This window comes from Saccostrea echinata, unplaced genomic scaffold, assembly GCF_033153115.1.
Source record: "Saccostrea echinata isolate AGI-Se365-2 ecotype Australia unplaced genomic scaffold, CSIRO_AGI_Sech_v1 ptg000045l, whole genome shotgun sequence".
Taxonomy (NCBI): domain Eukaryota; kingdom Metazoa; phylum Mollusca; class Bivalvia; order Ostreida; family Ostreidae; genus Saccostrea; species Saccostrea echinata.
In genome coordinates, this window is record NW_026889794.1 from 2,164,301 (window position 1) to 2,182,343 (window position 18,043).

The 18,043-nt window shown below is 32.7% G+C and overlaps 1 protein-coding gene across 1 annotated transcript; it reads right to left on the minus strand.

Moving 5' to 3' along the window:
- Positions 1–332: 332 nt before the first annotated feature.
- LOC133201758 (transportin-3-like) lies at positions 333–17,910 on the minus strand. The gene is made up of 27 exons (XM_061337553.1): positions 17,669–17,910; positions 17,361–17,450; positions 16,956–16,997; positions 16,197–16,268; positions 16,010–16,083; positions 15,752–15,815; positions 15,421–15,513; positions 14,984–15,127; positions 14,782–14,865; positions 14,483–14,574; positions 13,670–13,745; positions 13,427–13,489; positions 13,007–13,153; positions 12,681–12,788; positions 11,742–11,839; positions 10,185–10,324; positions 9,738–9,929; positions 9,083–9,174; positions 7,601–7,686; positions 7,329–7,389; positions 6,900–7,043; positions 6,282–6,398; positions 5,879–5,973; positions 5,475–5,631; positions 4,962–5,129; positions 4,618–4,730; positions 333–3,435 (listed from the first exon to the last, which is right to left on the minus strand). The coding sequence occupies exons 1-27, from the start codon at positions 17,783–17,785 to the stop codon at positions 3,375–3,377; spliced, it is 2,790 nt and encodes a 929-aa protein (XP_061193537.1). The 5' UTR covers positions 17,786–17,910; the 3' UTR covers positions 333–3,374.
- Between the last annotated feature and the right edge of the window lie 133 nt (positions 17,911–18,043).

Consider the following 18,043-nt stretch of genomic DNA (forward strand, 5'->3'; position numbering starts at 1 on the left):
TCTATAGACCCCAGATTTAATCTAGGGCAAATATGAATATTTTTCTTCAAATGCGTGCCAACAGTATTCATGTAAACTTTCACAAAAACAGTTATCAATCTTATAAATACCCATTAAAATGGACACAAATTCATTTTTTTTTTAATATTCTTGTCCTTAGCTATCCTCTCTCTTTTCCTGGTCAACAGATCTACTTTGAATATCACCAACTTCTTTGGCACAATGCAATTTCATTATGCAAGCATAGCCTGATTTTATACCAGCATGCATATGACTGCTAATGACAAAACATTGTCTAATGTAAATATGACCCAAAAAGAAAAATAAACATAATATATTACTCATTTTAATATTTGATAACAAGTGCATCAAAATCATAATTCATACTTCAAGTTTCCATATGTCCACATAATTAAAGCCAACAAACGGCAAACAAAACATCACTACTACTTTTTAATATTTCAGTGTTATAATTTGCAAATCATAATTTATATTTAAATTTCCCTTTTTTAATGTCTACATGCATGTAACCGAAGCCAAGAAATGGCAAACAATACCACACTACTACTATTTTAAATTTTGTTGTTATTTGCAAACAATACTGCACCTTGAATAGTTATGAATATTTATTAAAAAATTTATGGAAAGAAAAATTTTTAATATGACTTGTTGTATGTTAACAGTCAATATCTTTTTAAGAAGAAACATGTGTTCACCTTGATGTGTTACTCATTTTGGTACAAAAAATTTATAATAATATAATGAAGAGTAAAATTTTGTTCATTCTATACTGAAACATTATGGCATAAAAAATTTAATTTCTTTATCATTATTGAACACAAAACAAACATTAGACTAGTTAAAGAAGACAAGATGTGTTTCTTTCAATTAAAGGGAAAAAAACTAAATCAAATTCTGTGATAAGAGAATACATTTGATGTGAAAGCAGTGTTAAATGTGTTCAACTTAAAAAAAACTTAAATACTTGTTTGTGTTTAATTTTGAAATACATGTTCAAAATAAATTTTACTAGACATACTTTTCTCAGATCATTTTACCCAATATCAAAAGTGTAAAATCTGGGCTGTTAATCAAACTCTTAGAATTTTAGTATCTAAACAACAAATAGTAATTATTATAAAATGATTTGTCTTGCACAAGCAACTACTTCTGAAAAACTGCACTCTCCTGTTTTTCTTTTTAAAAAAAATCATACTAATCTAATTCTGGAAAAATCTATATCTATATACTCTTACTCCACTGCTCAAAACATTAATTCCATTCTTAAATACATATTTTAGCTTGAGTGACATTTCATTTTTAGAATAATACATATTTTTTTTAAATGCCATCAAAAACAAAAAATCAAAGTTATGACTCCTACCTGGGGTAAATTTGTTAAAATTTGTCATACAGTTTGACAGGGTGTATTTTTCCATGCATAATGTACTTACTATTAAATGCATGCAGTATTCTTTTATAAATAATTTTTAAAAAAATGAAGTACACACCTCTAAATGTATGCTTATGGCAACTTGTTGCATATGTTCCAGAGCACACAAGCTTTCTCATAATGGTATATTATTGCAAAATTTGAAAATATTCATTTGTAAATAATGCACACATATTTTTTCAAATGCCATTAAAAATTTAAAAAAATCAAAAGTTATGACTCCTTTCTGGGGTAAATTTGTTTAAATTTGTCATCACAATTTGACAGGGTTTACTTTTCCAAGACAAATACTGTTTTTGTATCATTTCTTTCAAGTATAGACTCTCATAATATTGAATTATGTCTAAGAAAAAACATACAAACATGGGATAAATACATGTATTTTTAACTCAACCAGGGAAAAAAGTGAATGTCATACTTTTTTTCTTGACTGTTCTATAAATGCTTTATTACTTTGCTATAATAAGTTTTCTAAAAGTTAAAAAAAAATAGGGGGAAAAAAACTCATAAATCTTAAATTCCTATTAGAAAAAAATATATGGTATCCTTTTTATTTTACAAGACTTATTTTATAGCATTTGAATGGCTTTCTTGAAACCAAATCTGTAAAAGTTCCAAGACTGATTGGATTTCTAAATATCAAACAGTTTATTCTCATGTTAAAATAACACACTTCATAGAAAAGATTCAGGTGTGACATACATGTACATACACTGTAAATGTCATTAGTACAACAGATTATGGATTGCTTCACCCTCCCTCTCTTAAATATTGTTATTCATTAATAAACCTTTTTGTTCATGCTGTAAAAAACAGTAAAGTTGAGGGAATTGTCTTTCATCTCGGTAGTGCATGTACTTAGGAGGTACATATAGGTACATAATTGACCCCTGTCTAGAACTGAAGCTGTTACTGTAGATACTTAAGTGTCTAAGTTTTCAACCTTAGTTATAAAATTTTAACTTGACTCGTGTGGCAGTTGATATTTTTACCAGCATACAAGATAAAGGTACATGTATACATGTATGTTTTACAGATAAACTGTGATTACTACTTTCAACTTTCATAGATAATAACACATCTAACACACACAGGTACTTGCAAAAAATAATTATGCATACACACAATTTGTAAAAATACACAGATAACATCAGTCTATGACTACCCAGACTTAGGTACATGGACACCGAAAAAATAATGCCTAATACAGATCAAGAGCTCATTCAACATTTCGTTTGCAACATCAAAATAAAAAAAAAGCACCAAAATGAACACATTGCAGAAGAAAGAGGCATACTTGAAAGGAAAATACTGATCATAATCAAAAAAACAATTATAATCACCGCATGTAGGTCACATGACCCTGTCAGCCTAAGGCACACGGCCTTAATTAGCAACCTCTTAATGAAGTTGATTTTGCAATTAATTTTAAATAAACAAGAGTAATATTCATGTCGGAGTACTATGATTTAGCTGACTTAGAGCTACGTTTAAGTTTCACAGTGATTGTCACAACTTTGTTGCAAATAAAAAATAATCTGGTGGCCCATCAATATCAGAACAGAATTGTTCCATAACAAATTATCTTAAAAACAGATTACTTGTTCAGAAAGGGCTCCACAGATCTTCTAAACATGACACAAGTACAATGCACTGGTGTCCTACATGTTGAATGGACACCCAGTAAAATGTCTAAATTCACAAGGATGTGGGGACATGAGTTATGACAATAAATACGACGTGGCATGTAATCTCACTGCTGAGGTTGCTTTTAACTTGGCTCGGACGATGTGAGGTGAGTAGAATTTGATCACAACACAAGGAGGCAACAGAGTAAAAGCAGGGGATCACAGCTAGCTCTTGAGGAGGGGGGACTAGTCGCAGTTTTGAACTTCATACGAGGGACTAGCTATCTAGGGTCTCATCTATACAGTCGGGCAAAGTCTCTCAATGCTTGGGACACCTCCTTGTAATTCTCTGCACTGTGATTAAAATAAAATTACACTTTAGATAATAATGTTCATCAGTAAAAACTCTGTATAACATATCATTAATGTGCAATTTTAAATTTTTCTCTGTTTTTGTAAAGCTTTGCAAAATTATTCCATCAAATACAACATACACGTTTTCTTCCATTTCATTAACATGTACCTGTTGACTGCTCTGTGGTAAGTCAGTCAGTTGTTCATGTTTATTTTGTGGTAAAGTTACCTAGTGACCACTTTGTGGAAGTCGGTCAGTTGTTTGTGTGTGGTTTTGTGGTAAAGTTACCTGGTGACTTCTTTATGGAAGTCAGTCAGTTGTTTGTGTGTGGTTTGTAGTAAAGTTACCTTATGAATGCTTTGTGGAAATCGGTTGTTTGTGTGTGGCTTTGTGGTAATGTTACCTAGTGACTGCTTTGTGGAAGTCAGTCAGTTGTTTGTGTGTGTTTTTATGGTATAGTTACCTGGTGATGGCTTTGTGGAAGTCAGTCAGTTTTTTTTGTGTGGTTTTGTGGTATAGTTACCTGGTGACGGCTTTGTGGAGTCAGTAAGTTGTTTTTGTGTGGTTTTGTGGTATAGTTACCTGTTAACAGCTTTGTGGAGTCAGTAAGTTGTTTTTGTGTGGTTTTGTGGTATAGTTACCTGGTGACGGCCTTATGGAAGTCAGTCAGTTGTTTGTGTGTGTTTTTGTGGTACAGTTACCTGGTGACGGCTTTATGGAAGTCAGTCAGTTGTTTTTGTGTGATTTTGTGGTATAGTTACCTGGAAACGGATTTATGGAAGTCAGTCAGTTGTTTTTGTGTGGTTTTGTGGTATAGTTACCTGGTGACGGCCTTATGGAAGTCAGTCAGTTGTTTGTGTGTGTTTTTGTGGTACAGTTACCTGGTGACGGCTTTATGGAAGTCAGTCAGTTGTTTGTGTGTGTTTTTGTGGTACAGTTACCTGGTGACGGCTTTATGGAAGTCAGTCAGTTGTTTTTGTGTGGTTTTGTGGTATAGTTACCTGGTGACAGCTTTGTGGAAGTCAGTCTGTTGTTTTTGTGTGATTTTGTGGTATAGTTACCTGGAAACGGATTTATGGAAGTCAGTCAGTTGTTTTTGTGTGGTTTTGTGGTATAGTTACCTGGTGACGGCTTTATGGAAGTCAGTCAGTTGTTTTTGTGTGGTTTTGTGGTATAGTTACCTGGTGACGGCTTTATGGAAGTCAGTCAGTTGTTTATGTGTTGCTGTCACAGCACCACCACTACTGGATGTTGGCAGGGCCTTCAACGTTGTCTCCAACCAGCGACAAAACATCTACAACAATTATTTATCATTTATCTCCAAAGGAAAATTATATGACAAATGGAAAACGAAATACGATTTTATATAAAACAATTGAATATACATGTATATGCTAAAAAGAAAAAAAATATTTTCGCATGCATGTTTTTAAACTTTGAACTGTCCATGAAAAATAAAAACTGGGATGAATAGTTATAAAAAAAACTTGATGGAACAAATTGAAAAGGCACTATGAATACTTACTGGTCTGTCTATTTTCATAATTTCAAATATAACTTCTCCAAAATCTGTTGTCATGAAAGTTGGTAAACAAAATATGCAAGCATTGATTAATGCATGAACTAAGGCTTGTCCATGGTCATTTAGAAGGGTCTTAACTGCCTTTTGTCTTAACGGAAAATCATCCTTCTCCTGAAAATAAACATACACGCAAATGCTATTCAATGAATCACATACACATTTAAGCCACATATTTGTTATAAGAAACAGCAATTAGTGTATGACTTTTCGAAGCTGATTTTATTTTTTATGCACAATGAAGAGAAAACCAGATTTTGTAGAAAACTGGTTTTGTCTTAAACATGCAACGTTTAAAGACCAAAGTCAAGGTTACATGAGATAATATAAACTCTGTATACTTAAGACATTTAAAAATGTCAAATTCTCCTATAATTCACTAAAATTTATAAACAAAGAGGAGTCAAAAATCAATGTCAAGAGACCAGATGTATAAAAAAATTTTAAAATACAGCTTACGTCTTTCTTTGTTGCACACGTTAAGAAGTCTGATAAATACTTCATCACTGAAGCATTGGCTTCTTTATGGTCCAGTGAACAAGCAGCTATTGCACATCGAAGGATAGGCTCTACCATTCCACATTGTATGTATGCCACCGGTGCCTGCTGTATAAATCTGTCAAAGAAATAAATGTATATCATAAATATGTAAACGTATAAAGCCGTATATCTATCAGCCTTAAAATCTTCTTTAACAATAAGTTACATTTTGTATCTAAAAACCAAATATTTAAAAAAAAATTCTTGCTACTTTCATTTTCAAATAAAATTGTCAATCAATAAGATATTAAAAGTAATTCCTCTATTCTTTAGCCAATCAAGAAAAAAATTATTCTTATTCCTAAGAGGGAGATAATAGTTACCTTAAACACAGTCTAAATAGATCATCTACAGTGTCAGGATGGTTTCTTAGACCATTGTGTTCTTCTAATAATTTAAATGTTGGCACACAGAAAGCCTGAAAGATTTGAAAATAATCCATTAACTACATGTAGGAATTATATATACACTCAGGTCTCTTGTCTTAAATTTTCTGAAACAGTCAGTAGTTAAGGTACATTTACATTAAATATATTAAAAAAAATTTGAAGGGTGTATTTAATTTCATATTGTCGTCAGTGTTGATTTTTAAATGTAATGTATAAGAAAGCTACAGATTTACTGCTTAGACAATGTTCATTACAGAGCAAACCCCTTCCACAGTCATACTTGGTTTTGTATTTATAGATAGGGATTCAGAACATGTACTATATTTATACAGTGTACCTCTAACATGTGTAAAAGTCCAGGCTGACAGGAAGCCTCCATTCCATATTCGTCCACTAAAATACTGCCCAGATACAGGAAACACGAGTGCTGATGGGCCTGGTATAATGTGACCATCTGAAACATAAGACTACTATATATTCATTGTATACTTAAAATATACAATAATGTCCATTGTTTTTGCATTTTTTTCCCCTTAAAATTACATTTTCATTCAAAGATGCCTTCAGCTTATATCATAAGTAAAGTGTTCAACATTTCAAAAATGTGTCTGATGTTCTACTACATGTAACACCAGAAAATACATGGTCAATTATATTATATATATACAGTTAAACATCATTGTCTAGAACATCCATATCTTGAATAGCATGGATATATCGTAGTGAGTTGAAAGACATAATGACTTTTTGTTTACGGACAGTGTATTTTAACTGCAACATCTCAAATTATTGGATATCTCAAAGTTGTTCTCTGTCCAACTGCCTTTGAGATAACATGGTTTTACTGTAGTTCTGCGTTTTTCACAATTATGAACTAAACCAAAATTTTTTTTCTCTGAAGATCCTGCAGATTATCACTTCTTTTTTCCCTGTGATGGTCACTTGCTTCCCTTACCTGACTAACGAGTGGGGTAAGTAGATCTGCTGACTGCCGTCCTAAACACCGGATTGCAAACCGAATACATCGACAGCACCTCTCGGTGATTCGGACATCCCCCTGATACTTATCACAAGCTTGAGAGAGAACTGGCCAAACCTGCTGAAAGAGGAAAATACACCCGTCAAAAATTATCTTACAGATAACATAATCACAGAAGAATTTATTACTCTGGGAAAAACTACACTTTATATTCAGAAGTACAGTACAGTAGGTCTTTCTGGGCAATTTAGTGATGAAAAGTCACTCAGCACAGGTTTCAAAAGGCATTGATTACACAGATACTATAAACATGATTTAATCTTTAATTAACACCTAAACTTATCTATACTAAATCATGGGATTTAACATTACATCAAGGTTCTATGACCAACTTAAATAACAAACCTCTTGTATAACTGGTTTACAGGGATGAACTTGACCATTTGATACTTTGGGATTCACATATCTAAAACAAATTCAAAACACTGACAATCACTATATACACATGTATGTCTTAACAAACATAAGATCAATATCTCAAATTTTTGGTAAAAAAAAAAAAATCCATTGAAATGCAAATTAAGTGCAAAACGTGTTAAACTAAATGTATGTGAAAATGATCCCTATCACAATTTGAATGATAAATCATGACTTAGATGGAAAATGTGGCTCTTTACCTGAAGATAGCTGCAAGACGATCTAGCCACTTTGTGGGATCGTGAGGGCTACCCTGTTTTGGATTATTAACTGGTTCTGCTATTAACTGAAAAATGTAAAATTGTTTTATATGCCATCTGTAGGATACACACATGTATACCATGTAATTGTACGACGTTTTCTAAAAAAAAAATTATCATGATTTAGCTTAAATGGTAAATTAATGTAGAAAGATAGGAAAAGAGAATTATCTTTATGTTGATGAAATAAATGTATATGTACAGTTAAACTTCGTTATCTCGAAGTTGACGGGACCGTTGATGAACTTCGAGATATCCGGGGGTTCGACATATCGAGGGTTATAATTCAAATGAACTTCAAATAAACTTAGTGAAGTGAACATGTACTTCATAGTAAAAACATGTCAAATTCCTTCTTGTTTGAAATTCTGTATACGATTTCTTTAATAAACATGTACATGTGTTTAGCAATAAAAAGATTTTTACATCCTCTTTATAATCCATAAGATAAAAAAACTTTGTATAATATGCACATAAGTATGATCTTTCTACCAACGCGGCATGTCAACAGCTAGCATCGTTTCCCATGTATACGTAACCGGATATCGCCTATGCATTGTAAATTTAAAACCGGTCGCTGTCAGAATAACGAAAACGAAATATACATTTTCTTTTATAAGAAAAACATGTTCATACATGTATAATCAGTTAAAAGAAAATTATTTTAACCATAATAAAATCAAATGCAAAAGAAAAATCACACACTTTTGTCTAACAACAGAACAACACTGAATCACAGGACACTAGTTTTTACTGCGACACATGCTCACATGATGGTGTGTACGGACGATTGTAAATTCTGCACGCTCATATAGGAAAAATAAATTCTAATTGCATTAAATTACAAGAATTTTGTTTTACTTCGATGTTTATGATTTTCACTTTCATATGTATAAACTATGTATGCCCGCATATTTCACATAGCATTAAATAGCGATTATCAAGATAAACGTACCCAAGCCACATAACAACGTGTCATCCACGTGTCATCCACGCGTATGCATTAGACCAATACACACAACCTTGGCTTGCATAATTAAAATCAGGGTAAGCCATACATACACTTCATATAATTATCGCGCTATTATTTGTTGATCACAGGAACACAGGTAACCCGTGCGTGACAGACAGGTGGGTGTTATCAATAGAGCGTCCAGTTTACCTAACGGACTTGATCATCAGTGCGGAAAATTATCCTGACTTCGAGATAACGCATGTGATTTTAATGAATGGGTACACAACTTTACTTCGAGATAACCGGGGTATTCGACATTACTGTGTTCGACATAGAGGGGTTTATTTTAATCATTTATAAAGCAAATTTCGTCGGGACCGCGGCCTTACTTCGACATATCCGGGGTATTCGAGATATCCGTGTTCGAGATTTCGAAGTTTAGCTGTATATTGAAGTAAATGTCTTACTTTTGATAGAGGTAGTAATTGAAATGTACATAGTTGTCGTAAACCATCTGCAATCTTATCATGTGGAAATTGTGCTAAAATTGTTGCTGTTCCTTCAAAGATGAAAGAAAGGTTTTTATAAACAAAGTTAGGACACATCAGAAAATTGAATACCACTGTTAAATTAATTAGAGTTCATTTAAACAATGCATTATTTCATGTATATTTCGATTTTATTCCTAAACATATGCACTTATTCTTGCAAGAGGAGTAAATACAGTAAGCAGTTATAGCAAAGTTCTTGGGACCTGTGAATTTACTTATTAGATACATGTATTTCCCTAACTTGTTGTATCTGTATAATGAATTCTTTAAAACAAATATAAGTGAATTAGCAATATACACATTTTCTTTCAAATTTGACTACTATTTGAATAAATTTTTTAGATCGTAAAAATTCACAAGAGATGTAAATTTCGTTATTTTTAACTTTATGTGACAAGAAATCAGTTCAATTTGTTATATCAGAGTTCGTTATAACCATAAATTTAACAATGAATGTTGTTAAGAATTTTGCCAGGGGTCCCAAAAAACTTTGCTATATATCCATAAATTCACTATATCTGTGTTTGTACTATATGGGTTTTACATGTATCTATTTCAGAAAAAAAATCACCTTTAAGAAGACCAATAGCAGCATCATTGGAGAGCTGGAAAGTTTCCAGAGCCGACACAATTTGCACCAAGCCCTGGAAATGGTTGACCATTTGTTCTCGACACGTTGTTGAAATGCTCTGTAATGAATTGGCTGCTGCTGTTGACAGAGTTTTTTCCTGCAGGCCAGCTAACAGAAATTGTAGAATGGGATCTGAAAAAACAACATTCCAATGAGCAATCATTTCCCTATGTATTGTCAATACATCATCTTTCAAATGGATTGTAAGCCTAAAAAAATCTTGTAAAAAGTATTCTACATGTAAATGTCCTAAGTTTGGAGTCCCTTGACCATATTAACATAGTCTGGAAACCTCAGAGGACTTCCTGAAACACCTTTTTATATTCTACTGTAGCACACATAGATATGTTGAACAGTGCTTCAAGTTATGAGAAGTAAAAAGTTTACCTAGGAATTCTGGATGTTTTTCTGCCCATTCGCACAGCTCTCCAAACAGTTTGATACTTGTGTACCTTATGGCCAGGTGAGCTGTATGGGGCATGGACAGAACAGCTTTTACAACCTGTGGTACAATGTCATTTTCATCCCTAAAAAATGTATACAGACAATATTTAATACCTTGTGAAATAAATGCATGATTATACATACCGTATACCATAAATTAAAAAAAACATACAGAAGTTAAAGTAGATGACACATTTGCACTTGCTAAGTTAATGATAGTTTAACTGTAATTTTGATTAATCATATCCATTCAGTTCACAATATCTTTAAAACCACAGGGAATAAAAATCACTTTGCTATAAGTGTGAATTCATTACATATATAAGCATTTTTGCTGTGTGTGTGTTTTTCTGTATTATCTGGTTTGTCATTACTTAAAATCATTCCCTGTCCTCATAGCATACGGTCATTATTTACTGAGATTTGTCATTACTTACTGAGATTTGTTGTTACTTACTGAGATTTGTCATTGCTTACTGAGATTTGTCATTACTTACTTAGATTTGTCATTACTCACTGAGATTCGTCATTACTCACTGAGATTTGTCATTACTCACTGAGATTTGTCATTGTTTACTGAGATTTGTCATTGCTTACTGAGATTTGTCATTACTCACTGAGATTTGTCATTGCTTACTGAGATTTGTCATTACTCACTGAGATTTGTCATTACTTACTGAGATTTGTCATTACTCACTGAAATTTGTCATTGCTTACTGAGATTTGTCATTACTTACTGAGATTTGTCATTACTCACTGAGATTCGTCATTACTCACTGAGATTTGTCATTGCTTACTGAGATTTGTCATTACTCACTGAGATTTGTCATTACTTACTGAGATTTGTCGTTACTTACTGAGATTTGTCATTACTTACTGAGATTTGTCATTACTTTAATGAGGTTTGTCATAACTTACTGAGATTTGTCATTACTCACTGAGATTTGTTTTTACTTACTGAGATTTGTCATTACTTACTGAGATTTGCCATTACTTACTGAGATTTGTCATTACTTACAGAGATTTGTCATTACTTACTGAGATTTTTCATAACTTACTGAGATTTGTCATTACTCATTGAGATTTGTTTTTACTTACCGAGAATTGTCATTACTCAGAGATTCTTCGTTACTTACTGAGATTTGTCATTACTCACTGAGATTTATTGTTACTTACTGAGATTTGTTTTTACTTACTGAGATTTGTCATTACTCATTGAGATTTGTTGTTACTTACTGAGATTTGTTGTTACTTACTGAGATTTTTCATTACTCATTGAGATTTGTTGTTACTTACTGAGATTTGTCATTACTAATTCAGATTTCTCTTTACTCACTGAGATTTGTTGTTACTTACTGAGATCTGTCATTACTCACACTTAGATTTGTCATTACTCACACTTAGATTTGTCATTACTCATTGAGATTTGTTGTTACTTACTGAGATTTGTCATTACTTACTGAGATTTGTCATTACTTACTGAAATTTGTCGTTACTTACGGTAAGAGATTTTTGGCCACAGCTGTCATAACAAACAAGGAAGCTTCTATCACGTCCCATGATGTATTCTCAGTCTGATTTTTAATATTCTCAAACATCTATCAAAATAAAAATTACAATACAAGTCCAATACATGATAGACATTTTCATTTCTTATTTTCAAAAGTACTTCTTTCAAATCATTCATATTGGAGATTACCTATGCATTAAAATTTCATTGCTGAAAGTCATTGAAATATATTTACATTTCCAATAAATTTCCCCTATGATTCTTTACAAAATAGAATACAGTTCATTTTCTCATGAACTACCATGAATGAGCATGAATATCTCCATTGTTACGTCATAATACCTTGCTTGACGTCAAAACTATAGTGCAGACTGTTTTGCTTTAAAAATGACAGTTGAATGGTGTTATTTGTGGCAAATCATCAGAAAAATAATGTAAATATAAGAAATGAATTTCATTTTTGAAAATTCATGAGGTACATGAACTACAACGCTTCACGCCGGCATATTTACCATGAATGAGCATGAATATCTCCATTGTTACGTCATAATACCTTGCTTGACGTCAAAACTATAGTGCAGACTGTTTTGCTTTAAAAATGACAGTTGAATGGTGTTATTTGTGGCAAATCATCAGAAAAATAATGTAAATATAAGAAATGAATTTCATTTTTGAAAATTCATGAGGTACATGAACTACAACGCTTCACGCCGGCATATTTATCATGAAGCGCTAACGCGCTTCATGAAATATGCCGGCGTGAAGCGTCGTAGTTCATGTCCTCATGAATCTTCAAAAATGAAATTCATTTCTTAAATGAACTAGTAGTAAAGCTTTCTAGTACTGGTGCCAAATAAAGTTTCTGAAAGGTTATATGCCAGCTTTGGCTACTATTGTACCACAGAATACTTTTATAAATGATAACTAACCTGAGTAAAACATTGTGAAGATCCAACAATAAATACAACATCTTTGATTAATTCTGAAACTCTTAATCGAAATTCTCCAAAATCATCATTCTCATCAGGTATCCCTTCCTGCAAAACAGAGATTTCCTGTATTACTCAAGAGAACTGTATCACTGAAGATAACTTTTAATTTATAATTAATAGCAAAATGCAAAGGGATGCTCAATTGCTGCATAATTGACATAATACATGAACAACATACTGTAAAATTGACTTGATACAAGAAAATTTAAATGAGAATCAATTTTCGCAGTAGCCAATTTAAATATGATATTTGTCATACGTACATGGTCTGGTTCAATTTGACAGTGCCGACAAAGTGCTACGATTAATCTCTGTATATAGGGTTTAAATACATCCGTGATCTCTTGTACACTTCTTTGATATAATTCCTCTGACAGTCTGTACCAAAAATTAAATGAGATTTCTCCAACCTAAAGAATAATCCAACATACATGTAAATTCAGCAGCTACAATCAAGGATATTTTTCACTTAAAATCATCATCACATTTTAAATACAGACATGTCTTATTCCCAAGTACTTTAGATATCAAAAAGAGAATTTAAACAGACTTTGTGTTCTTTCCAATCATAAGACTTAACTGAAAATATTTACAAAATTATTTTCAAGGACGTAAAAAATTGGTCATTATTCGGTTTAAAAGTAATAGTGAAATATTATAGAGTTTATCATATGGAATCTTACCTCATATAAATGATGTCCAACACAGGTTAAAAGAAGTTCAAGTACACTTAGATCTCCAAGTCCCTGAAAAACATTTACATTTAAAAATTTACCTACCATGAAATTACGTAAATAAATTAAGTTTATAGTCTGTGAATTCTTATAGAATTGTAACAGGAAGATAATTCATAACATTGTTCACTTAAACCCTCAAAAAGTTAAGCTTTGACTTTGTGAAATTCTGAAAGACTGATATCAACCTACATGATTTGGAGTGGAAACCATTGGTTCCAAAAATGTCTCTGCCAGCTCTGTGAACACTCTACAGTAATTCATAGATCTAAAAATATAATAAATATCAACACTTAATTACACTTTCAACCCTTAAACAAGGATTCCTAAAGCTACATAAAATTGAAATGACAGTTCTCAGGCCCGCACACATCTGTTTTGAGGTAGCCGCATTCCATATTTTATCGTATTTTTGATAAGATAAAAAGTTGGTATTGCAGAGACCAATCCGAAAAAAAAGTTCCGCCCTCGTTTTCTCATAGTTTAGTACTCGAATATTGCTTCCAGTAGCCATTTTCAAAGAGAACTTGGCTTCTTCATTTAAAAATACACTTGAAGATAACGCCTACGATGTTCACACATTGATAAACAATGGATAATGCAAACCAATTGATCAGACATGGAAAGTATATCATGAACAAAGAATTTTTATCATAATTGTATAGGAAATTCAGGTATAAAAAATACCTCCCTCATCTACTTTATCGCCAATAAATGATTAAAAAAAAGCCTCCCACCCACATCTGTTTTGGAGAAAATTGGCCTGAGAACCAGAGAATTAAATTTATGTAGCCTAAACCTCCATATTATAGTATTTAATATACAATTTTAAATTATTTCAATAAATAGTTTCACTAAAATGACATGCATAACATTCTCTGGCAAAAAAGTAAAATGTTTACAACAATACTCTAAGCTACTTGAATAATACCAAGTTTTATTCACTTTTTGGATCTATTTCAGGAATGACATGCTTATCTGTATCCTATTTCAGGAGTGACCTACTTATCTGTATCCTCTGTGGCTACTGACATGTGATAGGGTTCCATGAGAGTGACCACTCCTTGATACAACTTCTGGGACAACTGTAACTGTTCCTGGTGAAAAATAAGGGAAAAAATGTGTCAAAGGAATTTTACTATTACTTTATAAACTACTTGTACTTTAGTCTCAGGAAGGATAAAACACACACAAAATATCAAATTATCATCAAATACAAACAAAAACAAATCTGATACATAAAAGTTTTCATAACAGCTAGCGTATTTTTTCTTACAACTGTGGATAATCAGACTAATTCTTACCTGACAGTTGTAACAGGAATACAGAGCAGAAACGATGCAGTCAGCAGCGGCTTCATGGAGCATATTGGGACAGCTAGTGTTGGCCTACAAACATATAGTGTCAGTAACTAATAATGTCTTTACTTTCTAGCTGCATTGTAAGTCAACTTCTTAAGGAAAAAGAGCTAGAAAATTTTAATGATAATAACACAAACCCACATACCATTGCATGAAAAGGTGCTGTCAGCAGTTTGCTGTTCACAATATCTGGTTCAGGAACAACATTAAGACTGAACCAACTACCGAGACACCGGAAAACCCGAATCTGGTTCTTCTCATCACAAGTTGTGTCTTCAATCACAGCTGTCTGTAAAACACAAAGACCAGCTTAACATTTTCTTTCTTTTTTTGAATTGGGAAAGAGGGAGTGGCTGACAGAGAGAATATACATGTAAGAATGCTAGATTTTAGAAATATTGGGTTTTTTTAACATCTTCTAAAATTCTTGAAGGTAAAAATATGTAGTTTTTATGCTAATTTTGATACAAATTACAATGTACTTCACACAGCGCTTTATGAAAATTAATCAAAGACAATGTGCAATACTGTATCTTGCAATTACCAAGATTATGTACTATAGAGGATAATCTAAGATCTTACCAACAATTGTAGCATCATGGGTGATGCCTTGAGTAATTCTTTAGTTATCTCTTCTCTTCTATTTGCACCCAGCCTTAATGATCTGCTGTTTACCTAAAGAGGGAAAAAAATAAAGGTGATTCAAGCATGTCTGCATTCAATCTACTGCCTTTGAAAATAAAAAAAAAGGTTTTTTTGCTTGTAACGACTGCAGAAGGTTATATAGAAGAAGACTTCAGTGAACAGTGCTATAGGATATGCATGTCTCAGCAGTTGAAAATTGTCTGGACAGCATTCCTCCTCGTGTAGATGTAAAGGTTACCAGTCAACAGGAGACATCAAAGGACCTTACCTCTTCTGGTAACACAGTAAGAACCTCTAACAAAAATGGAAGCTGGTGTTGGTTACTGCCGAATCTGTTAAATATTAATTGCTGAATTAGTACATGTTTATATATAATTGGGATAAAAAAAAGATCCTTAAGTTAAAGTCACAATGAAAATGGTTACAAGAAGAGGTACAAGTATTTAAACAGATTCCTTGTAGTAGAGTAAGTGGGGGGTTTTTATCCTTGCAAAAGTGATAATAAAAAAAAATAATGAAATCCTACTTATGAATAAGGTCTAATGCAGCATCTTTCCAGGAAGCCATTTGTAGAGCAAGATCAGCCAAGGCCAAACTCAACTAAATGGGAAAAAAAGAAGCATATATAAGTCTGATGCTTGTATACTGATAAGTCAAGTTTTCCAAAGGAAATTAAAATGAAAGCAATGTTTCTAAAATGTTGAAATGCCTACCTGAGTTACAATAACTGGCTGTGTTTCAGCATTAATTTTTCCAGCATGTTCTATCAAGGAATCTCTCAAAGACTGTCAAATAGAGGTAAGAAAGTGCAGAGTTGTTTTGGGTTTTTTGTATCAACATACACAAAGGTATTTAGATCATGAACTTTTTATTGTAAGTTGTAAGCATATAAATGTCTACATCATACTCAAAAGAGAAATGTATTAAGTTTATGTAGACAGCTTCATGACCAAAATCATCCTAATATCGTCAGGGGTCCTGAGTCCACTTGTGTCTATTGGACCCCTGACAAATTTCATTCAATATTCTATAGGCTTGCTTCTCTCATTGAGAAGCACCAATAATATCTAGGCTTTCATAAGTTGATATAAAATGTATTAACAGAAAGTAAGCAGTTGACATCTCAATGCACGTTACAGGTGGTTTGTCACCAAAAGGTTTAATGTGAGTGGTTGAGAGATAAGAAAAACAATCAAGATTTGAAATTTCCCCAAAAGACATTGCTGCAGTCAGCCTGTATAATATCGAATGAAACTTGTCAGGAGTAGACTCAGGACCCCTGATGTTGTGACACTGGGGATGGACCAACATCTATGAGCTTAATCAGTATAACTTATAACATCTAGAGACAAAACCAACTCAGTAAAAATTATTCTCATTCATAACTAAATAATCTTGGGGGTACTGAGAATAATACTAGGTCAACTATATATTTATAGCTCTGTAGAAATAGTACATGTTCTAAGACTTACATTGTGGGAAGCTGGGGGAAGCTCATGGAAGGCGTACTGGATCTTAAAAAAACAAGGAAACATACATAACAAACCTGGTCACAAATTGAAAATAAAACTTTTAATATCATAACTTTCTATGTATATTTACTTTAAATTAAATTTATTTGCAACTTCACAAAAATAAACAGCTTTTTAGAGGAATAATAGGCTCTGTTACTAAACACAGGCTTCCCCAAAGTTCAAAGAATAATCATTATAGCATATGATCTCACCGTCTACATTGTGCATGACCTTTACCTTTCAATGTACAGGTGCAGAATCTAATTCAAGTTGCATAGAATGGAAAGATTACGTGTAATCATTTACAGAATTGCTGCTGTGCTCATCCTAGCAATTACACCATGCTATATATATTAATTTTACCTTTGTTCTCATTGTTTGGGCAGCAAAGTAGCATGATTCCATACTTTGATGTAACCTCAAGAGTTGATCTGCTATCTGCCATGCATAAACCTGAAGCAAAAAAAAATGACAGCAAATAGAAACATATTTACATTACAAAAAAATATGTCAAAATCAACAAATGAATGGAGACAATCCACAAAACGTAAATACAATAACTATCTTTGATCAAATGGAAAACATGGATCTCCCTAACACAATGCGTCACGTTTCCTACATCATCTCTATACACATAGAATAAACTAATCTATTTTAGTATGGTGACTTACTGATCTTTGCAGCTCCCCAAGCCATACCGAGGCCTTCTCTTTGCCGCTTACGTCTGGATTATTGTACAAAGCATGAAGAGCCTGTCCAACCGTCTCCAACGACGGTTCACTGTCCATGTTGAAGAGTTACAGATAGTCTTAATGCTTCAGAAAGATGGATATATACATTAAATTAGGTACTCGTGTTTCTCTGGCAGAAACCTGCCGGAAGTTGGTCTTTGTATAGCAGGTCCGCACTGAATCTCACACCTAAAAGTGAAAATAATATACAGGGATACATAATCAGCCATTTATAATCACTTATTGAGGGGGGAGATTAAGATTAACTAGTGATATTGAAATATTCTCAATCATTTCCTGTAATATTTTCAAAAA